We start from the raw sequence: 24,752 nt of genomic DNA on the forward strand, positions 1-24,752 counted from the left end.
TTGGACAGCGCTCCGGCTAAAGCATCAAACAACAGAAACCAACTGTTCCATCCGAGAGACAGGGGAAATAGACACAGTTCTTGTCTGAGAGATCCGGATTCATAGTTATGCAATATCTGCAGCACAGTCATGTACACAGACACACTTTAATAAAGACATGTGCACACACACACACACACACATACACATACACACATACACAGACAAAATACACTCACACAGTCAGACAGATGCTCATATCCAGATAAAGTTTGTCCTTGTTGGAGGTCATATTGTCTGTGTCTTTTGGCCCAGTGTGGCCTCACTCTGTGTTCCTGCTGTTTCTAAATACTTAACAGCGTGAGTCTTCAGCTTCCCACAGAACACACTAAGACCTCGATGAGTGTGTGTGAGTGGAGATGTAGTCGGATAAAGATGTTAATTCATTACAAAATAAAGCAAACACACATTTTTTGCACCATAAATAAAAGCAGTTGATATTCTGCTATTATTTATTCAATGAAGTCTTGGTTATAATCATTTATACTATTCAAATAAACCACTTTAAAAACCAAAAAACATAAAGACTTTGGTGTGTGCGTGACTGTGAGAGATATATAAAGAGAAAACAAAGGGAGATGTTTACCTCACACTGTAGCACTGTGAAACAGGATCTGTATATTCTAGCTTGTATAAGTGCTCCATGAAAATGGGCTCTCTGTTGTGCAGTACTGTACGTGTGTGTGTGAGTACGTGGTAGTGTGCATTTGTGAAAGTGAGAATGCGTGTCGCGTGGCTCGTCCTTGCGCAGCAGGAGGCTGTGAGGTAGTAGGTTGGAACTGAGAATGGGGAAGCTCCCCCCTCCAAAAGCCATCTGCAGGCACGACTGACAGCAGCTCTACTCCGCTCTTCATCTCTCTCTGTCTTTCTTCCTCTTTCTATCTCTACCTTTTTACATGCAGTCTTAGGGCAGGTGTCTCTTTCTACCGATCTTCTCGCTGTCACTCTGTCAACACAAGAGCTTCTTTCCATGTCTTCATCTGTCTCAAAGCCTGTGCAGACTTTCTGTTGTCATATTAACATGAGGGTGGGCATGGGCTTGTGTGCAACTAATCCTGTGGTAGACTCCAGCCACGGCCAAATTAGAGCCTGTGTCAAAATTCTGACAGTGTGAGAAATTTAGGACCAAATTCTCACAAAGTATCCCCCATCGTAAAATGACATGAAATAATGCAGAATACACCTGCAGCTGCTGACATAGGCTCATTAGTAGGTTGAACTCTGCTTCTGCTCTTCCTCTGCACTCTTGAAAAGCCTCATTTATGTATTTATAGACTAATAAACACGAACAAGTCCAAGTCAGGTCTTATATCAGTTGATCAGGTTGAGTCCAGTGCTTTGCGGATGCAGCCAAAACTTTATTGTTTTGCTACATTTTTAAAACATGACAGCAGTGCAGATGGATAATGCTTGTTTATGACATGTCTCTGCTTGCTCGTATTTACATCTTTGTGCCACAGTCCCATCTCCAAGGGCTCCAACTACAAGTTCTTCTTGTTTTTTGGCTCTAATAAATTTGGCCTGTCGTGACAGATTTTGTACCAGCTTGAGGGTTTATGTCTAAGATATCATAAATTTGTCCAGAATAGGCAAATCATGGTGAAAGTTGTGTTGTCTGCACTTGGCTATACTCAAATCTCATTCTCTGCTGCCAAAAATCTCACACTCTCTTCCCCTTGTCTCGGGGCAAATCATCCCCCCCATTTCTCATTTTGATATAACAGTGCAGGTGTCTCGCTCCCTTCCTTCCCTCTCCTTTTGATACCTTAGGCTTAGCTTCTCTCTCTCTATCCCCCTCTGTTCCTCTCACAATTCAATTCAAGTGTGTTTTATGGGCACTACAGTAAAGAAAGCTGTGTTGGCAAAACAATATAGTATAAATAAAAAAATATGGCATTGATATTATTTGAATCCCCACTCTGAGGGCAGTCTCTCTTTACTTCTTTCTCTCATGTTTTGGAGCATCTGTCCTCTACAGTGTGGGGTGAAGAGTGATGTTGGGTAGGTGTGATTATTTCCACAGCAGTGGCCGATATAGCTCATTTGTACCACGCCTGCTACAGGGCTGGATGGCCATATACAGCACCAGAGTAAGGATAATTGCCTGCTCCCCTGTTGCTTTCTCTCTCTCTCTCTCTCTCTTTCACTTGTTCCTCATACTCTACCTTTTCCCCATGTGCATCCCCTTTATCACTTCATCTCCTCAGCTCAGGCTGTATTGAAGACAGCTGTTTCCGCCGCAGTGCTCATTAAGGCCTGTACTGGGAGAGCTTGAGGGGGGAGTTGACACTCAAGGGAGACATGACAGTCATTGGCAGTGACAGCAGTTTAGTGACAGCTCCTTAATGCCAGCAATCAGATGGACAGGTAAACATCTAAACAGCGAGAGGAAAGCAAAAAGGGAGGCGGATGGAGAGAGGCAAGGAAGGTCAGAGGTAGCGCAGGAGCTCAGCTGGTGGTTACCACATCCTCATCCCCTGTACACCGCACACACTTCAGTGGGAATAAACCCTCATTAGGACCCAGTGTGATGGAAGTAGTAAGACAGATGATCAGAGACAGGCGCTGGAAATAAGTGGGTGTGGAGGAGAGGAGGAGATGATACACGGAGGGGAAAAGGACAGCGAGAGAGGCCGGGGCACCCTCATATCGGGGAAGGCACCGGCGTCCGTGGAAAGGTCAGGAGATGATGAAGCCTTTGTTAGCGTTTTCTCTCTCGGTTAGCCCTGCAGGGCTCCCAGGCAGCACACTGAGAGTCCTCCTAGCTCTAAAGACTGACAGTCCAGCCTCAGCTCGCTCATAAGGACTTCTCCCGTGTTTTCACCTTCCCGCCGCAGGTGCGAAGGGCTCAGATTATGAGTTGGTTTTTCAGAGTGCAGCTTTGCAGCACAGCCTGGCTGCAGTGGTAGCCCTCGGCAACCTGTTAACCTAGAAATGTATGGTCTTCCATTGCACTACACCTCCTATAGGTTTTACAGTACAAAGCTCCACTAAAAGAAGCGGGGGCTATAAAGCCGTTTGAACACTCAGAAATCATGAAATGCCCCATGTTCATTTATTTTGTTTTAAATGTATGCTTTGTTTATGATAAAAAATAAAATGAAATGTCTGGGCAGGTTTAGTATCCAGAGAAAACATTTGGAGGCGTTGCTGTGAACATTCCTGCCAACAAAATATAATATACATGGTTGGAAATGATGGCAGCAGTGATGTGAGCCAGAAAGCTATCATAACCTCTAAAATGTTTCACCATCTTTTTTCAGCATCTTATTCCATCATCGTCCAAGTATGCCAAAGCATGACTTTGCACATAGACACAACTACACACATTAATGAGTTATGTATCATGAGTATTGAAGAATTTCTACTAATGATGGGGTTAAATTCTTGCTTCTATTCATCATAATTCCAACTATTCTTCTCCAGAGAATACTGCAAAATATCAGCATACACATGTACTGTTATTATTTAACTACACTGTGTTAGCCAGAAAGAGTTGGAGAAAGAGTTTTGTTCCACCTCCACATTTTTGATATCTGTGCAGTTCCATGGAGAATCATTTGCAGAACTGTGACGGTAGCCAGCATTTTTCTTGGGATAAGGTGACATTTTCCGATTGAAATCTGATGCAGAACTATGATAAAAATGACTCATTTAGCTCTAAAAGTTCAGATAAGAATTCCATCAACCCACGAACGCAATGTCCTTTAATCATCAATGCAGCTGCCCTAGGCTGGACATCAGAATAGAGGATCAGACACTCGCCTTTGAAGATGCTTTACATTGACATTTGTGGGTATCAGCGTTAATGCCAGCATTAATCAACATAACAGTCCTATTGTATAATTGTAAGACATGTTAACAATAATCTGATGTTTCTAACAAAACCTGTACAGATTTATTGATACTTAGGCTTATGTGAAATCTGATTAAAAGCTTACATGAGAATCAGTTGACTCCAATCATAGCTTAACAGGTTTAATCGCACAAGAGAAAAAGTGTATGGAATGTTTTCAACATTGAGTTTAACAGAGTTTAACTTAAACTGCATTCGATAGCATGTCTGGCTAACTAGCTTACTACCTACAGTAGCAGCCAAGACTTAAACTACTTGCAAGTCCAGGTAGTACATCATAAACTAACTACATTAGTTTATGGGGATACAGGTTATATTTAAACCCAGTTTACAACTAAACACATCCACCATGTAGCACTTCCCCTCTGTGTGGAAGCTAGTAATGGATGCTATCAGAGTTATCAGTATCAGTTTATCAGTTAGCAGTTAACGTTAGCAGCTCTGTCCTGCTCTTTCTTGGAATTGGGGAAGTTTACTCTCGAGCAACCCCAGTCAACATTGATGGAAATAGTCTTACATTTGCTAAATACATTGGTTAGTGCTCATCCTAATAACCTTTTTTCTTATAATATTAAAATCATGCTAAGCTAAGTAGCCAAACAGGGTTATGTTATAAAGAAATAACATTATGATCTTACATTTTTACTTATCATACTGATGATAGTAGGACTTACTAGCTCTATACTTATGAATACAAGAACAATGAATGTAAACTGACGTTCTCTTCTAAGAGAGAGCTCAGGGAATGAATCCTCCGAACATAAAAAGGGACAGAGCTGCAAGCTGTCAGCTATAGGACTGAAAATACGATATCATATCCCTTTAGTTAACAAGTTAACAGGCAGGTTGTCAATCATTGTAATGGTCAGTTTTATTCCTCACTGATTTATATTATGCTTTAATTTTAAAAGAAGACATGCTATATTAAGCAATTACAGCATATTTCCATCAGGATGATAGGGAACAAGATATATCAGCCTGCAAATTCTATCACGTTAATGAATATGTATGAGATATTCCACCTTTAATGAAACACGCGGTTACACCTCTAGGAAGCCTAAAGAGAATATACTCCAGATAAGCCTTCAGGCACTTTTGTGCATCTTTAGTCTCCTTTACATCCTGTGATGCATGTAATCCTCATTATGCCGTCCTTATATTTTCCTACCTTCATACACGAGTGACTTCAAAGTCCTTCTGTGTGTTTCATGTAAATTGGAGGTAAGCACAGACTCGAGACAAGTCTTGTCTATACATTTGTGCTTTGAGAACAATTTTCTGCTATTTGGTGTATTTACCCAGGAGGCTTTTTGGAAATTTTATATCAGTTGAATCATGTGCATTTAAGTCAATATTTCTTTTCTTTGACGTGCGACACAACAATTAGAAGTCTGCCACCTCCTATATTACTGTCTCCTTTCCCTCTTGTTTCTGGCAGTTTTATGCAACTCGAACAACCAATAGTTCAAACTGAAAGTTAGATTTTAGTCAGGGATACACTGATATGATACTGTTAGGTAGTGGGGCCAGTACTGACCATATTTAATGGATTAGGTATGAGCCATGACATGACTGAGCCACATTAGATACAGTTTCATCCTAATATTATTCAGTGTTTTATCAGTTACACTCATATCAGTCACAGCGGCCCGCAGACTGTTTTTAGCATCACAGCTAGAGCTGAACCCATTAGTTGATTAATCGATTGGAAAATCAATGGGAAACTATTTTGATGATCATTTCCAGTCACTATTCAAGCAAAAATGTCAATAAATTCTCAGGCTCCAGCTTCTTAATTGTGAGGATTTGCTGCTAACTGAAAATTTGTGGGTTAATTATATTCTAGATATTTTATTGACAAAACAATAAATTGAAAAAATTATTCACAGATTGGCAGGGCTTGCAGATTGCAGCCCTAGTCACAGCATTCTCTTGACTCATGTTACCTTACATAGAAAAAAAATATCCCACTTTGGTCAATGCAGTTAGTTCGTACTGGTATCTGATCTGTACTCAGTATTTATTGGCTGATACCCTGAGTTGTTTTTGTTTTGGTCTTTAAAATGTGTGACAATGGTGAAAAATGACAGTTTCTCATAAAAGAAGTCTAACATGACATGTTTGAATGTCTTGTTATGTCTGACCCACAGTCCAAAACCCAAAGATGCTCAGCTGTCATAGAAGAAGAATGAAAAAACAACAATACTCCAAACTCCAAGCTGGAGCAGAGAATGTTTGGCATTGGCCGGTTATTTTTTCAACCAATCCGATTTTCAACCAATCGGATTGGTGTGTCCCTACCATATATATTTATTGTTGTTTAGTTCAAACAAGGAGTCATTGCTCAGACTGTTCTGGCTCTTCCCTTGCTGACAACAAGTCCCTGTGTAATTTTCAGTGATTTCCAGAGGACACCGCTTCAAAGATTGAAGTTCACTCAGGCTGTCAGAGGAATGTGTGTGTTTGTGTATACAGAGTGTGTGTATGAAGTTCTCATGTGTGTCAGCATACAATGTGATGTTGTAATGTATTTGAGTTGATTCTCAAATGGAGAGAACACCTCCCTTTTTACTTTTATACTACAGAGCTTCACTTTGCCCAAGTCAGTCTCAAGAGAAGTCTGATCCATGACTGTGCTTATTAATGGTCATGCCTGCCGTAATAGTGCATCCTGGAGCTGTGCAAATGGATGGCCAAGTTCAGTAAACACTTTCATTTCCTGCAGGCTGACAGCAGCAGCTGTGGAGCAGAAGACATCCAGTGGAATGAACCAAATGAAACAGCAAAGTATTCCTTCTTCTCCCTGGATGACATGTTCATCAGACCCTGAAAGTGCGTTTGCCCCGCTTGCCTCTCCCAAAGCACTCTTGCCCAATTGCAATGTTGGCAAGAGTGTTTATGTGTGTGTGCGAGCGAGTGTGCGTGCCTGCATGTTTTCAGCTTATCTTGTCCTTACACAACTCTTTTCCAATCACTGCTCGCAGACGATGAGGAAGATGATGTTGAACCCATTGTCCCAGCAACGAACAAAAGCTGAAACCTAATCTGAAGCCGTTTTCTCATATGAACTCTGGACAATGTCTGGACCTTGGTAGAGCGTGCAGAAGGCAGGGCATGACGCAAAAAGTACACTGCAGTTGTGATTCTGTGTTTTTAAGTTTTTCACCCGGAATAAAACGGCTTTTATTTTACAAGAAATCACAGGAAGTCCTCTCTCCCATTAGCACTAGCTTCACAGCGGAGCGTTCAGGCCCAGTCAAAACAATGCAGCTTAGCTGGCCTGCTGCATTTATCCAGCACCAGCCACATGATAGAAACGTCATCAACACGCCCACTCACTCACTGTGAATTCTACAGAAAACGACCTGCTGTATTCACACATGGACTCAGTCGGACATTACACAGACTTTGTACTAGGGAGCTGGCAGGGTAAAGTCCATTTAATGTCCGGTCCGACTGATTCGGACATTTGCGTTCACACATTACAGCTCCTTCAGGTAATGTTCGGATAACTTGGTTGCAGTGCATGTGTGAAAGGGGCTTGAGAGAATGATGGATGTCAGCACTTAATGTATAGTACATTTCCGCTGAACTTAAGAGGAGAGACACAAGCTGGTCTCTTCCCCTCCCTCCCCTCTGGTTTTCTATCTGTTCGTGTTTCACCATGTGTCTCAGTCAGAGGCTTCTGGCCGACTTGGCACTTACCTGACCTAGAAAACAGAAAATCTGCAGCTTCCTGGCTAAGTCCACTAAATTTAACACCCTACCCTTTTCTCTTCTCTGCAAGCCTTGTTGTCCCAGGAGCTTTAGACCTTCTGACAACAATTGATAGGACTGCTAACTATAGCAGAACAGTGGAGGGAGCGAGGAGGAAGAAGAAGGCGGATTGTAAAGGTAAACAACACGCGGCCAACCCTGGGATTTAACAGTGACGCCTCGCTTTGAAGCGCGACATGAAAGAGCTTTTTTTTGTGGCTGAGTGATTTGTTCTGCTAATAAGCATTTAATAAGTGCACGTGTTCAAGGAGTGCATAGAATTGAGATTAACCAGAGGGAGGTCTGGGTAGACGGAGAAGAGCTGGATGCTGAGGCAGAGGTCTGGGGTGCAGCAGATCACTTGTTTTGAACTTATAAAAAATTTAGAGCAGCAGACTGGGAATTTGGGCTTTATTTTTATTTACTGAGATTCACCTACAGACCCGGCACGCAAGGACAGAGAGAGAGAGACTTCAGGTCAGCCTACCCTGTAGGACCATGATTCCCAGAGATATGATATCCACATAGTACCTGATAATGCATGAAGGTGGCCGAGTGGTAAGAGAGTCCGTCCCAGGACCTTGTGTCAACCTTTTAGTCTCACAGTCATTGTCTAATTGTGACCAATGAAGTTGTGGTACTGTAAATACACAGGTGCATAATCTATGACTTTGGAATGAGGATTGTTTTAAGGCAGACAATCACTGCACCAATTTTACATGTAACAAAAATGAGCGAAATGCAATGCAAAAGGTGACAAAGTGCAATGCTAACAAACTTAGTGAATAAATGATGAGGTACATGAAGCATATGTTATGGCCTCAACAATCACCAGATCTAAACCCAATTGAACAGCTATGGGAGATTTTGGGCTGGTTGATCTAGCTCTACTCTACTCTGTATATCAGTAGATAACTACTTATAATTTTGTTTACATTGAATTAATTAAATGAATGAGACTAATTGTACCTTATGAGTGTGACTAAGTTGTACCTTATGTTACATTAAAAGTATCCTGCCATTTAAGATGGAAAGACTGCAACTCTCAAAACAACAAAACAACTGAAACAATTTCATCTGGAGTGGATGTGCCCTCTCCTCACTTGATGTCGCGTATGCAGATGTGATGCTACCTCTGTGTATCAGCTCATTTAGTGTAGTGCAACTGATCTGCAACACTATCACATTTACCTTGAAAATTGGAATTTCTTCATCTTAGTGAGCACATTGTTCTCTTGAATTTCAGTTTCATTTATTGCAGATGAGTATCTGCTTAGATTAATTTGTTAGTTTGAAAGAGAGAGAGTCTATTTGCATTTTGCTCTGTCAGTTACAAGAAAAAAATAACAATAAATGGTAACACTTAAAAATGGTTCTTGCATATTTCTGCCTTATTATTTGTTTTCAGTTTAACTTGTTAGAAATATTGCAAGCACATGGAACCAGTATTGTATTCACTCATGAGTTGATTTTGGATATGGCTGAAGGCACTTTCAGAAAATATTTACACTCAAGAAAACTTTTGAGATAGTAAAACATGAGTGATGCCAACATGAGAACCAAACAGCTAAGAGGCAGGTAAGCTAATCAGATAAGCTTGGTTTTCACTAAGCTTCAATGCAACTTTATCATTAAAGATATCATGATAATACAACAATCCAAAACCATACAAACTGTACTCTGGTGTAGCAATAATTTATTAATGTCACCCAGCTCTGTTATTACATGACAGAAATCATCTTGTAATGCTTCTAAAATCACTATGAGCCCCCAAGGGTCCTGGAGCCAAGGTTTACAACCACAGCCGTTAGCTTGAATCGCTACTCTGCATCATATCAAAGTGTCCTTGAGCAAGATGCTGCACTCTGATCTGTTAGCTCATTGTTCAGCCTAACTGTGAGATAAATGGCTGGAATATATGTTGTAAAAGCCACGAGTGAGGTCGTAGTATTAGGATTTAATACCTTTGCCATGATGGATGAAACACATTATTAAAGGATAGTAATGAACTTCCTGGTTTCCTATTTTGAGCATAGTTCGAGGCCGTTGCCTGTAGGTCTGTCAGTCTTAATACTCCAGTCTTCTTTCATAACTCTGGCAGCATAATACTCAATTGTCAGGGATCCCTCAGTTAATAAAAGTGGTATTTAAGGGGCTGTTCATCTTGAACTTGGATTTTTAATATTAGAACTATTTTTGTTTTAGGACTACTGGCGCCCCAAGACCAAATTAAGTTTTAATGAAATTGAATGAGAAAGCATCTATGGGGTTTAATTAAGTTAGGCAAAGGAATTACCTGCATGTCCTAATGGTCTGGTGTTTTGAAAGTGGTATTCTTTAACACACCACATTTCCCCCACCACATAAAATATGATTCTTTCTAGTCAAGAAGATGATTTTTTTTTTTAAATTTAAAGGGTGAGTCCTCTAATGCCCTGTGGGTTCATAATCCAATAACCTCCCAAATTAACATCATCCATCCATCTAGCAACGGGGTAAAAAGGCTGAAGTCAGAGCTGGATGGAGCATCTCGGTGAAATATATAATTAGTCTCATGATCTGCAGTAGATGGGTCACACTGAGTCTCAGAGGGATTTTTCAAGAATATTCAGGAAGAAGAAACATGTTTTTGTTTGAGATCTTAGATTGAATTATATATTTATGTTGGTTTCATATACGTTTCAGATTTCTGACACTGTAATAAAGCCCATATACTGTATCACCACCCCCCCTTTTTGCAACAATTAAGCATCAATTACAGCATCTTTGAATAATCTTTACTCTGTCAGTAGGCTGTATGCAGTCTGCATGGTTTGTTGTGCAGTCTCTGATGGTCCGTTGAATATACTGAATTATTAATGAGTCACTGTTGCTTTTTTTTTTTTTAATGGGTTTCTGTTGCTTTTAAACGCGAGTTTACAAGTAGCTGTTCCCATTACAAGGCATGGAGGACCCACTATTGTTATTCTGTAATTGCTGCTCGTATTGCCTCATTAAGGATCCTCAAAAGTTTTCAGAAAATGTAGGTATATAACTGTTGTGGTTTTATTTAGAATTGTGGCAGTTTTAACATGTTGTTCAATAGCAGGAACGTGTTTCTCTGCCTGCCAGGTGCCCCTGGCTGACTCTGTGGAGATTAACTCCAGGAAACAGCCCGCTGAGCTCCTCGTTATTAGTGCTGTTCTCCTTTCTTAGCACTGATTAAATAATGATTGTGCTGCAGAAAAACAAAGTTAGTTTCATGCTCCAGAGCTCAAAACTATTAAAACTGAGCAACGGAGCTGTTGTGATGCAAAGGAGGATTTCTTTGGGCGCCTGCCTTTGAGGATACTGATGAGACAGACAGGTGCTCCCATCTGTAGCGTTCCCTCACGTGCCTTGTCCTTGGCTTTGAATTCCTCCACATCAAGTGACTCCACATTTCTTAAACTGTCCAGAGAGAAATCGATGGGTCTAGCCTTTATGTTTACTCCGTTTGTGTATGCGTGTGTGTGTGTATGTGTGTGTGTGTGTCTGACTACCTCTAAAAAGCTCTCTTTAGGGGAGATAAACAGGTGCTATGTGCAGCTGGTGGTCAGAGATTACAGCCAACGTTTTGACAGCATCTCACCTCGGGCCAGTGCTGTCGTCCCTCCCACTGCTTGGAGACAAATCTGGAATCTGGAGCCAAGTATAAACCCTGGACACAGCCCATATGAATGGCCTGTTTTCCCCTTCAATTGTATTTGCTCATTAACCACAACACCATTCAAGTTCCCTGTATGGGAGTGCTGAATGCATTGTCACCTAAACCATAACAGCAAGTTTTATTCGCATGCTGTATGTAAATACAGCCGGTCAAAACACATTCACTGTTCCTCCTCCTCAAACGAGGTCCCTACCCCTCCCCATACATTACTGTTTTCAAAAGGTCATGGTAAGCAAGTGAATACAAGTGAAAGCACCTTTAAATGTCTGTAGATATTCTATGTTTTTCTCATTGTCAACAAATCCCCTGAAAAGACTAAAAACAGCAATGAATTGCTCCTTTTAACAAGTATTGTCTGTATCCTAAGCCTGACAGAGCTTATTCCTCTGTGCCATGGAGCTCCATTATTGTCCAAAAACTATTGAAAGCACATCAGTGAGCCACACTGTTGCAATGGATGACATATTCCTTCATTACAAACATGAGCACTGCAGTTCATTCTGAGTTAATCCCAAATATTCTCTCCTGACACTGTGAAATTCTCACTACTGAGACAAATCAGTGCCTGACCTCACACCCCCATAAAAACTTCCCAGCAGTTTTAAGACATTATTATATAGGAACCAGTGGGCTTGGATAGTGCTTAGATTGTTTGTTTTTACATGGCTAAAATAAAGAATATTGTCTGCCTTTTCCTTTAAGTTGTCCAGTGGACAGCACAATGAGTTCCCTTTGTTGGAAACTGGTGCTGGCTTGAGGTAAGGAAATGAAGAGCCTGGTCTGGTGAATGTGCCAAATTATTAGCCAGCTCTTCTTCCAGATGCAGCACATGGCGTCAGCCAGCCAGTGGAGAGATTTGGCACCGCTCTCGGGACTCGCCCCTAGCTTCCACCCTGCCTCTTCGAAAACAGAGTGACCTTTATTACTGACAAATAATTCAAAAAGAATCTGAATAACAGGTGCTCCTAAATTAGAATTTAACAATGAAAACCTAGCCAGCAGTGTAATAAACGGTTGGCTCATGCTGACCATTAGCATTTTGGCAATAGTGTTACAGAATTAATTAGGGACACTTTAGTGTCTATTACTGCTCAGAGAGAATTGGTCTCAGAAGCTATCACTCTGTCGTTGCCTCAGTTCTGAAACTGCACGTCACAGGGATCGCCAGAATCTTCCTTCTCAACTGATTTCAATCAGGTGAAAATATCTCCATTCATATGCAAATAGATTGCAAAACATTCAGTCTGACACCTCTCGCCTCAAAATTGTTACTTTTTCCTGCTCCATACTAAACTGGTCTAATGCATTGAATTGCTAATATGCTCTATGAATATATGAATAAATCCTTTTTAAAAGTCATCATTTCACTCCGCTGACCGGCTCCTGAGGATTCCAGATAAGACGGGGCTACTCTGAGATGACTGACAGTGTGATATCTGATTGGTTGAGAAACGCTGGGTTTTACATTTTACACAGCTGCCCACAATTAATAAAGAGGATCTAAAAATAGCTGTACTGTATGTGATGCCATATTCTGTGCTCATAAGAAATAACAACATAACACAGAATAATATGGTCAGCAACACAGAGAGACATCTGATCAGGAAAACATGAATCCATTCCAAATTAATGTTTAAAGACAATGAAAACTTTAACTTACAGAGATGAATTTCACTAAGGAACATTTGACCAGGGACAAGTAGCTTAATTCAAAACAGAACAACTTGATATTTGATACTGATTCACCTGCTGGTTGCTGGTTTGAAATCAGCTTTGAAAAAGGGGCCTCAAGTATTTCTCTCTCTGTCTGTCAGCTCTTAAGTACTGCAAGCAATGCGCAACAATGCTTCATCTATAAAACTATATTTTTCTTGTGTAACCCCAGTCACATTTAGCCTTTTATAGTGCAAAGCAACAATGAGCCCCAAGATATCTAATACAAAATGATTAAGTCAGTAATACACAGTGACCCTACTTGGGCAGGAATACCTCAAAGGAAATTTAAAAGACACTTCACAGGGGTTCAAGCCCTTATGTGATGCACTCTGCACCAACTAACTGATTAATGAGAACCAGTTTAAAGCTCATAGTTTCAGGCAAGTATGTAATAACTGCTGAGCAAATCACCTACATAAAGGTAAAGAATTAACATAATGTTCATTTACAAACATAGAAGAAAAAGAGATGTAGATTTTCTTCTCAATTTAATCTTCAAAAGAAATGAATGCTGACAGTAAAGATGATGACATCATTGCTCATTGAAAGGGAGCTTGGTGGGCTTTCTTGCAATATTAATCACAAGAATAGCAGCAGCAGAATAGCAGGGGTAATAGCAATAATAAGTGTAATAGTTATTTCATATTTGGTCCAGAGAGGCAAAAAGGGCAAAGGGGCAGACGCTTGTGCTACTACGCTCCCATTTAGTGCACACCCCTGCATTTGAATGAAGCGTAATGAAAAATTCAAAGAATAAAAAAAATGGAAGCTGAAAGATGATGCCTTATGAATCATGCTTAAAACTGAGAACATGCATATGCATTTTACATTATTATTAACATTTTCTAAATTATGCTGTATGATTTTAGATTAATTTCTTACTTTATGCTCAGTAATGGTTTCCATTCATTTCATCTTGCTGTGACTTGAAGCTTACTTGAAATGGATAATCCACCAGTGAACATTCATTACAAAGTTGCATTATGGTCACATATTTATGGGGTTGTGAGCAGGACCATTTTTTAAAAACACTCTCCTCCGTGGTGCGTCCAACTTACCAGATTACATCTCTGAGAAAATAGTGTTCTGTACCAATAATAAGAAATAAATGGCATATCCACTGAGTGATGTACTACACATGCAGCCATCATTTTCCAGATAAGATGTTGGTTTTCATCGGTCACTCACAGGCCTCATACTACACAGAAAATGTACTTTTTGGTTAGTTATGTAACCTTTGGAAGGCTTTACCCAAGAATGTTACTGCTTATGCTCTCAACAGTGCCTTAAAGAGATTATCCAAAATGTGTCCTGAGCCAGTGAAATGTCAGTGTCTCTAAAAATTGACTGGGGTTCCAGTTCCCTCATGATGCTGACATGGAAAATTGCTTGAACATAAATAGGTTAAGGTGCATGTGGAAGAAGCCCTATTTGTTTTAACAATGAAAGAAGGATGGGGATGAGTAAAGGACCTTTTGGATTCTTGTTTGCGAGATTTAAGGGACTTTATTTAGACTACCTTCTAGCACAGTGCAGATGGTACAGACTGGCCTCGCTGAGAGCAAAGAGAAACTGGGTCTGTGTTGAGCTCAACGAGGGAGCTGGGATAAGGGAGGGCCTGGAGCTGCATGTTATCATGCTGAGGGCTAAAAAAGAAAGTCTAAAAAGGAAGTAGGGGGTATGGTTGAACTGGTGGGGAGTCTTGAAATCTAATGGGAGTTTTTGTAATTTAATTATACTAAAAAATGTTTGTGTTGAACATGTAAGTTTAACTTTTCCCCCATAATCATATATTTCTTTATAGGGATAAGGATAGTCAGTATCAGTATTTCAACCATGAGACACTAAAAGTCTGCAGTGGCAGATACTGACAATAATATTGATAACAATACTTGCCCAGGTTTATCAATATTTATCTGAAATCTGATCAACATGTTACATGAGAATCAATTGTCCAATCATAGCTTAGCAACTGTAAATGCACAAAAGCAAAAGTGTCAGAATGGATTGTACGTGTGAGCTGCAATCGTTAGCATGTCCAGCTAACTAGGTTACCACCTCCAGCAGTAGCTCCAAGTCCAAGCAGCACTAACTACATCAGTTTGTGGGGTTACAGGTAAAAAAAAAAGCTGTTTTTATGACAAGCACATCCACTGTGTAGTATTTCCCTGTGTGGAAGCAGGTCATGGATGCTATCAGAGTTCAAGGTAATGTTAGCGCCATTTGAGACGTCAGAAATAGTGCTGAAGTTCGTTATTGACAGAGTGCTATTATTATTATTGTTATTGCTATTATTGACAAGTTCACAAATGGGGCTAAGGGTAACATTAACCATTCTATCCTGCTCTTTACTGGTTTTGAGGTAACTCAGAAGCCTCAGCTAATGTTACATGAGATGGAGTTACATTTGCCAAACATTAGTTCATCCTCATCCTCAAATCCTTTTCTGTTGTTATGTTAGAAAGGTCAGGCGGTGACAGCGTTTTCAACCAACTCAATTAACATGTACCGAAATCTACCAGTGACAGTTGTCATCTCAATCAGCAAAATCAACAGTCGTCGGCTAGACACGAGGAGCCTGCTTTGTCTACCTCTGTCTGAAATCAACAACCCATTCTTTCAAAAATTACTAAGAATTTGGAGAAGACCTGACAGTGTTATCATTGTAAATTGCATATCTGCTGAGCATGAAAAGGGACAGACATAGCAACAGTAACCAAGGGAGGCAGGATTTAGCAAACAGTCAGTGTAGGCTGCTGATAGACTTTCTCTTCCTCAGTATAATCTGACACTTAATGAATGAGGAGGAACAGGTCTGATGAATTTCAGCTGTGATGAACTAATGAACGTGACAGAAGTAGGGAAAATCTGAGCTCGGAGATCCAGACGGAGCAAACAGGAGAGACAGCCGAGTCAGACCTGGCACTCGTTTGAGATCTGTGCTTGAGGGGAAACCATGAGCATAATTAAATAGATGGTGTTTTACACAGCCACAGATTTCCCTCTGTCACCATATAGATAATGTCCATTTTAACACCTCATTAGGTTTGGTGTTCAGTCTTCAAATCTTTTTTTTCCCCATTCAATCAAGTGAAAAATATCCTCCAGTGCCATGTTACAGAAGTTTTTCTCTATATCTTTAGTATTTGTCTACAGTTCAGAGGTAACTTGAATGTGGCTGACAACTGTTTTTCGAAGCAACTCATTTCAAGATGGTATCACAATATTTATGAGCAACGTTGAACTATGCCTCTGCATCTATCTGCACTGCAAACAAGGGAGGTATACATTCCCCGTTGGGATTTTTTTTTCTCTCTTTTGTAAGACTTAAAGACTGAACAAATGCTTAAAGTGATTGAAGCTGAGATGAATGTTTTTTGCAGTCTGTTTTCTTTGCTGGCATCTGGGCCAGAATGCTGTGCAACAGCCATCTGTCTGGCTCACAGTGTAATGAGTAGACCTGTGCCTTAGTGGACAATTCAATCCAGCTAAGGCCTTCTGACTAGAACAGGAACAACAGGGGGCTGTTTAGCTTTTAAAGCTTCACAGGATGGTCAAGTGCTGCAATAGGGCCGTTGTGGGACCCCTTTTTTTCTAGGGCCAAAACAGCTGCTTAGCTTTTGTTCCTGAAGCACTTTGACAGTGAATTACAGTGAGTTTTCTGTCTTTTTACACGGATTTCATACTCATTATGATCACATGCACACAAGAAACCAGGTTATTGAGAGAAATCAAGTTAAGGAAGGAGATCAGGGAGGGTGTTTACACGCAGGTGGTTGGTAATCAGATTTCAACCCCGACCCCCTATCTAAGCTTTGAAGCAAGGCTGGCATATTTTAAGTGCATTACCGGGATGAGTAATATTTCCTGCTGCCAAAGTGATGCCTTTCCCATCTCAAGTCTTTGTCATGCACATGCACTCTTATAAAAACCCAGATAAACATATACATGACCCAGAAATCAGCTGTCTTTATCAGAAATCTAGCTGAGTTCACCAGATTTGTCTTAATTCTTTCTTTCCCTGATTAAAGACACGAGAGTTCTTGTTTACAAGATATTAGAGAAATCCTGTTAAAGAAATAAAGGCTAAGATTTTTTGTGCATCCTTTTAGTCAATTTGCAATTGAAGCTCATGTAAATGTGTGTTTTCCTTCTGGCCCACTTAAGCATTTTACTGACAATGGCGAGGATTGGTGGCATCCCCGCTCAACACTCGCATATTACCACCCTTTGAAGGCTGCTGTAAAACCACATTAAAGGATAGGTTCAGATTTTCTCTAAATGTGTCTAAATGCATTCATATGTGTGTCATGTGTTAAGAGACTTATTTGCTGCTTATTTGCTATTGAGGCAGTGTGAACAAGGGAATTATTACAGTGACCAGTAACTCATACATATAGTACATAGTGTGCATATAGCATGTAAGCCTTGTATCAAGATAGATGGGAATCAAATTCAAACCTATCCTGTAACTATCTTCACTTCAGCTCACCGTCCATTAATTAAACAATGAACAATGAGTATCTGAATGAGTGAAGATAAACAAGCAGCCTCAGGAGTTTAATTCCTTGTTTGTCTGCCAGGCAGGGTTTCCAGCAGGTCCATGATCTGTTTAATGACTGCGGTTTGAGAGTAATGTTACTGTAATGACTCTGACCTCCCCGTCCTACTCCTGACCTTCCGCAGCCACTTCCTGGCAAAAAACCACAAAAAACTCGTACGAAATAAATAAATAAACGAACGAATAATGAGGTGATTTGTTTGGAAGTGGTTTCTGCCACAAACTTCTGTGTTTGAAAATGACGTTCATTAGAGTCGCTCAGCGTGTCGGCACTTTATGCATCGGTATACGGGTATCCATCCCAGCAACTGCATTAATCAACAGCTGAAAGATGCTGTGGGCTATTTTGAAAACATATTTGATTTGCATAACAGCAAGGCCGCATTTGTGGAGCTGAAACTTGGCTTAGTCACCTTAGCTTAGTTTTTACCCTGCCAAGATATTTCTACAATTAGATCTGAATGTGTGTGTTCATGAAGCATGTTAATTTATTTTATAAATTCACATGCACATTTTATATACAAACTGTCTATATACATATTTATCTCATGCTAATGTGCTTACATTTATTGATTTGTTTCTTCTGATTTTACCCCCATTTCTCTCTCTCTCCCTTCCCTCTTTTCTCTCTATCCTTGCTCGCTGCAGGTATGCATTGTACAAAAGAGGGACACGGAGAAGATGTACGCCATGAAGTACATGAACAAACAGCAGTGCATAGAGAGAGATGAGGTCCGAAACGTCTTTAGAGAGCTTGAGATCCTACAGGAAATTGAACATGTTTTTTTAGTAAATCTCTGGTGACTATCTTATGTTTTTACACTTTCAATGTGGTCTGCTCTGCCTGTGTCGGTCGCCTGATTTGTCTGTTTTGTGCATTTCGTATATTTACCCAAAAGAGATTCTCATTGGAGAAGTGCATGCATCACTCTCAACCTTAAAATAGATGTCCTCTTAGTGAATATTATGTTCCTTGTGTTGCATGCACTTTATTTTCTACATTTGGCGCTGAGTGGAGGAAAAAGAAAGTTTTGTTAGTTTCATTAAGGCTCAAACAGAATTTTCTCAAGTATTAACTTATGAAACAATTTACACAAGAGATATTTTGGGATTTTGACTCTGAGCCCATGAAGCACACATTTGATAATTACTGTGGTTTGAAATGACCTTACTCTTCCCTGGAGTCTGATATGTGGGTGAATGGAGGCTGCTTTCATTATTCAACGCTCATCTCCGAGCGGGACACATTTCTAAATGTAATTGGGGACCTGGCACGGCATTCACGGCATATTACACAAAGCACTTTACTCCTCTGCAATTGGTAGAATGATATCACACGTGCCTATCTTATCTGAGCAATCGCCGCCAGAATATTTTGTTTTTCACTCATACCATGATGGATTGTGTAGTTAGTGAGTAGATAAACCAAGAAAAGTTGTGTCCTGGGCCCGTTCCCTCACCAAGTTGTGAATGATTTAAGTTTAATCTACAGGATATTTTTGCCTGCTAGAGAAGCCACTCTACTAGAACAAACCGAAGGCATTTTAATGAGCGTACAGTAGTATGCCTGTGTATTTTTTATAGTATAATTCCCTGCAGGAGTGTATTGCTGCCAAAGCCTTCTGTGTTCTAGTTTTCCATGTGCTGTGCTGCTCTGCTCTCTCCTGCTCTGCATCCAGCACTATTTCAAATGCCCATTAGCGACAAAGACGCTAAACTGTATCTTTTCAGCTATGTGGGAATGAGAAGTTTCGCACTTCACACCTCTTTTCTCTGCTTTCTAAGTAGGCTGCACAGAAATGCTCCAAAAATGGCCTGTCAATCTCACAGGAAGAACATACTGTGGAAAACATGAGCTCAGCCAGCTTCCCTCATACCAAAGTTGTAATGTCCCATACTCAGCAGTTGGTCTTACTCTAGATGTGATCCACATACTTTTTCATGGAACTATTACCTTTGGACTTTGTAATTTTGAGGCTCATTGACATCTATAGACATTTATTTTTATACTGAAATTGACAAAGAAACTATATGTAATGAAGATTCAATAAGGTCAGTATTGGCAAGGTAAGTGAGGTAATACGTTTTTATAATTTTGGTGAACTGACCCCTTTAAAGAAGATGCCTTTGTTTGCACCCCGTATCTATAAATAAAAGCTTAATGGTGCAAATGCTTGAATAACAATGTATCCTAATGGGTCCCCAAGAGTTGAAAGTTTTTGGTGCAGTTATCATTGAGGAATTGAATGGGTCTTTAGACAGCAGCTTTGTCTCTCATCTTGCTCAGAGCTTGCCTGCTTGTATTTGACTGGCCCTGTTGAAAAGCATACGGGAGCTGTCAAATCTACAAGACAAATAAAGCGTCATAGTGAGGAGTGCACGAGGCAAAGGCACGTCGTCCTCACCAGGCTGTTTCCATTGCCATGAGACTGCGACAAGGGAGAGTTGGCTCATGAAGCCAGCTGTGTGATAGTGTCTGAATGCAGCTGTTACTATACGAGTCTGTTGACGTAGCATGCACAGACCCTGAACTTGGGCAGCTGTGTTGATGTGTTGAAATGTTAGCATCACCAGACGGGTCCTATGCAAAGCCACCAGAGAGAGGCAAAATATGTTTCAAGAATACTTGTACTCTCATTGGGCCTCATTCACAAACAGTGTGTATGCACAAATCTGTGCTTAAAACTGTGTGTACGAAGGTTTTAAGCACAGATCCAGGATTCATCAATATGTTCTTAACTGAATTAGTCTTACTCTGCAAATAAATTTAGAACTACCTTAGACCCTGCGTACACACAAATTATAAACGTCCCACGGTCTTCAAAAGCAATATAGTCAATATTTATTCAATGTAAACAGTATATTAAACCACAATTATTTAAAAAATAAACAGGTATAAATAAACAACATTTAAAGGTGTGAAACTGTTAATCATACATAATTTATTTTCTAATTATACAATTAATAGCTAGGATGTTGTAATCCATAAATCATTCCCACTTTTAGATGACAATAGCTCATATATCGGAATTTCCATATTGGAATGTGACAGCAATTAATTTCCCCATCAGATTTGATATATGCAGCTGATTACCCAGCAGCCTGTTCAGTGTCCTCACAGTCTGACAGTTCAGTAGTGGAACAGGGAGGGACGCTCTGCTTTCATTACTTTACAACCTGTTGTGGACTGAGACGAAACAATGCACACCTGGCACAGCAGCAGGGATTTATTTAGATCAATTCCACAAATCTAAACATTAACCAATTTTTTCTTTTGTTATGGACATACTGCGTGGTAGTGGTGCAACAGGTATGTAGGATGTATACAGGATTCACAATCGGGCTCCAAACGGTCGTGCCAATGACATGTTTACCAGCCAAATCTGCCTTTTCTGGCTTCTACTTTCTCTTTGCAATGAGTGACAGCTCTCTCCACTGCTGCACCGCTCCAACAGAGCTTTCCTTATATAGAGTAATGGGGGCATGTATGATTATGTATGATAATCAATAGCAGGCACGTACATGTCAATTTAGAATGATTCTGATTCACTGACATACACACAGCGGTATGAATAAAATTGACTGGTGCACGCGTGTCATGAATCTGACGGTAATTTTGCGTGTGCACTCATTTTGTGTGCAAAAATCTCTGCGTAAATATGACTGAATGAGACCCATTGTCTAAACTTACAGTCAGAAGCTGACCAAAAAACACACCATGGATTGGTTCCATCCACATCAAATGACTGGATTCACATTAGACTTTGCTAAGGATCATCTTCAGGGACTAAAAGCCCTCCTGTGTTGGAATTTCTCAGTGCACAAAACTGTATAATTCAAGGAAAGTTTTGATTTTTCTCCTCACACTGGACAGAGGAGAACACAGCAAGACATAAAGGAAATCAATTTATATCTGGAGTCTATGGTAAGTTTGTTATTACTGCTCCAGTTTATGCAGACGTTTTGTGAGCATCTGTGTGTGACAGCATTGTTATGCGTTGCACCTGTACGCATTGCATAAACTGTCTGCTTCATTTAGCTGCTGCTTGAGACAGCATCTCAGCCAGGCAGGTAATGAGATAAGACTGATGAGAACTCTGCTTCATCTTCTCATCGTCTCCTTTACTGTATAACAACTAGCAGCCTAATTGGTTCACTGTGTGCGTATGCTGTTTAACCAATTCCCTGTAGATCAGACAGTTGCCAGTATCCATAGGCTTGTCAAACAGAGCATTACGATTTCTGGCGCTTGGCATTTGGGCACTTCGGTACATCATTAATGGATGTGCGATAGAGCAGCTGGGGAATTGGGGAACTGCCTATTCTCAAAAGCAAACAAAAAAGATGCAACTCACGAGAAACGCCAGCTTTGATCAAGCTTCATAGGAGTGTTTCTATTGATACGGTGCCAGGAGGGAGCCAAAGACTCAGTCAGGAGTCAGAGAGAATGTGGGAAAACACACCAAACAGCTGTCAGAGGAATTAATGATTCCTGCAATCACAGAGAGGGGCAGGAAGTAGAGAGGAGGGGTACACAAGACAGCGCAAAGAAAGTATTTGGCATTGATTTGCTTTGTCAAAAAATGAGACAAGCAGTCTAGGAGGATTTGTAAGGTTTTCCTCCATCTCTTACCTACACACACAGACGCACTTTCACTCTCGAAGCGGGTTTTGCTTTCATTGAGACATCCTGAATTCTGCTGTGCTTATGAACAGCTCTGTCCTTAGCTTCAGAGGAAATTCATTAGGAAGAAACCTTGTGAAAGCCCACATTGAATCCCATCAGCTGGGTGAAGGCTGCCTTAAGCTGGGCGGATGTCAAGTTTGCAGCCCACAGTAATTGCTGCGACCATTCCCTCGCTGCATAGATATGATGTGTAGGAGTCGAGGCTACGCTGAATGGATTACCTTGGAGGAGGAAAAATTGACTATCATCTACTGCATATACCAAATCCACACAAATCCTTGTAAAGATTTGTGACACATGAGAAGACGCTGACTTCTTCTTTCCCTCACATATGTTTGAAACCCCAAAGGGTCACTTCTCCCCATCCAGAAGCAGAGAGTAACCAGCATTAGGGTGTAGCAAAGAATTGGATCCCCTGGCCTACGGAGTATAGTACATCATTATAAAAGCAAGGTTTTGCCTTCAGCGTTATATCACAACACATCACTCTCAAACAGCATCACCCGTTCTCCCCAAGGGCCCAGACACGCAGCAGTGAATCATTACCAAATGGACGCTGCCACTACGCTGTTGAAAACTGAGTCAGAGAGCAGCGAGGGTAGCTAGGGTTGTCGCAGCGACTGTCGTCAAAGAGTCAGACCTTTAAACACAATCCCTGGAAGTCATCTTTAACGATTTTAAAGATTTTAAAACAAAAAACGGGTGAGTCATCTGGAGGAGCTGTGGATGGTTCCTCTTACTGTCCATCCCTTAACCACAGTCAGAAAGCGCACAAGAGGAGTGGTGAGGATGGATGTGCTGTGTCCTGTTCAGCCTCCATTAGGAATATTGATTTCAGGCCTGGATGGAACAAGGCCGTGGGAGACTGTGGAACAAATTAGCCTCTACACCCCAAGTCATCAGTTATAACAAGCCTTGCAAGGGGGATTAGCCTTAAATCATCCTCATAAAAGACAAAATATGGGATCATTCCCAACAGCACAGGAGTCTGTTTCTCTAATATAGCATCCGCTGATTATAGCCTTGGACTTGCAGCCCTGAAGGACTTAAAACTTCTACTGAAACTGCCCTTAAAGAAGAACTTTTTGTGGGACACGGCTTTCAAATTGCACCTTGCGAAAGCAGGACAGTGGAGGTAGGTGGAGTGACTTAATGCGACTGGCTGAAGGCCACTGAGAGGAGAGGCAGTGCTCACTCACACCATTGTTGGAGGAATCCTCAGAGGAGAATGCCAGTGTCTTGTGATTGAGTCATGCAGCCAGTTCCAGCCAGCCCATCTCTATCATCAACTTTATATAGGCCATTGAAACTTTGCAGACCAACTATAGCCAAGAGAATCACAAGCTCTTGTTTTTCTCTGGCTTTTTCCTCAAAACTATCCTCTTCCTCTGTCCCTCTATTTCCCTCTCTCCTCCCTGCCTCCCCGGGCTCATTTGTCATTGTGGCCTGATTATTTCAGCCTGTTCCTTGTACTCCTTCCAGCCGGCTAACCTTCCTCTCTTAGTCGCTGTGACTGTTGCAGCTTAGTCCTGTCCTGGCCTTTCCACATGGCCTCCTCTTGGTTTTGGACAGTAACAGCTCTCCCCAAACCTCAGATTACTCCAAGGCATTCATTTGTACCCAGAGGTTTGACCCGCAATTCGTCTCTGCTCATTATGATGTACTACTCAATAAATTGTGTTCATTTTTCAATATGAGGAGCAGCAGAGGGCACATAAAATGAGATTGGTGGTAAAACATTATTTTGACGTATTCAAGTGTCTCTGTGTACTGAGGTCTATAGTAAAGAACCCTACATAAAAAATAGTTTAAGCTGCACTGATTAATATTTTTATATTAAGGATGGATCAAATGACTCTTGTCCATAGTACTGCTCAGCTCTATTGAGCGTTTTAGCCTCTTTCAGCTCATTGATTTGGCTTTATAGCCTGCAATTTAACTGTTTTGGTTCATTCTCACATGTCTCATCATCCTCCTTTCCTGCTGCAACAGGCAGCTGTTTTGAGCAAAAATGCTCTAAAAAACACTGTATGCTAGAAATGGCAGCAATCCAAACAGCAAATAGGCAAAGTTAGCAACTAGCTGCAACATCAATATGTCAAGAGGGACAACTGAGTGAGATTCAAACTTTCTTAGTTTGGGAGGGGAGAGAGAGGTACGGAAAGGGGTGTCATTTTGTGTTACAACAAAATGTTCTATATAAATAACAATGTTTAAATTGAGAAGTTTGGACTTATCATCCCGTTTATTGTTTCCTTATTAAGTTTTATACAGTTAGGTGAACCCAAAATGCTCGGTTATATCATTACACTATTCTATGCATCTTCAAAAAAACTGGGACTGTTCGTGCACCCAGGCACACCTGGCAGAGATCTGCACTCTTGTAGTTTCTACATTTACTACATTTATTTTTATTATCTGTACCAAATGCAAGCACCACCATTAGCCT

At 40.7% G+C, this 24,752-nt stretch overlaps 1 protein-coding gene across 3 annotated transcripts in view; it reads left to right on the top strand.

Annotated features, from left to right (window-relative positions):
* LOC121911489 (serine/threonine-protein kinase 32C-like) overlaps nt 1–24,752 on the top strand; it is a 75,084-nt gene that overhangs the window by 28,710 nt on the left and 21,622 nt on the right. For all 3 annotated transcript variants that reach the window (XR_006099869.1, XM_042433018.1, XM_042433019.1), the window contains one exon: nt 18,265–18,416. Coding sequence is in view for 2 of the 3 variants with exons in the window: in XM_042433018.1 (XP_042288952.1) it covers nt 18,265–18,416 (152 nt within the window). In the remaining variant the exon portion in view is untranslated. The remainder of the gene's footprint in view (nt 1–18,264; nt 18,417–24,752) is intronic.

Source organism: Thunnus maccoyii, chromosome 14, assembly GCF_910596095.1.
Source record: "Thunnus maccoyii chromosome 14, fThuMac1.1, whole genome shotgun sequence".
NCBI classification, from domain to species: domain Eukaryota; kingdom Metazoa; phylum Chordata; class Actinopteri; order Scombriformes; family Scombridae; genus Thunnus; species Thunnus maccoyii.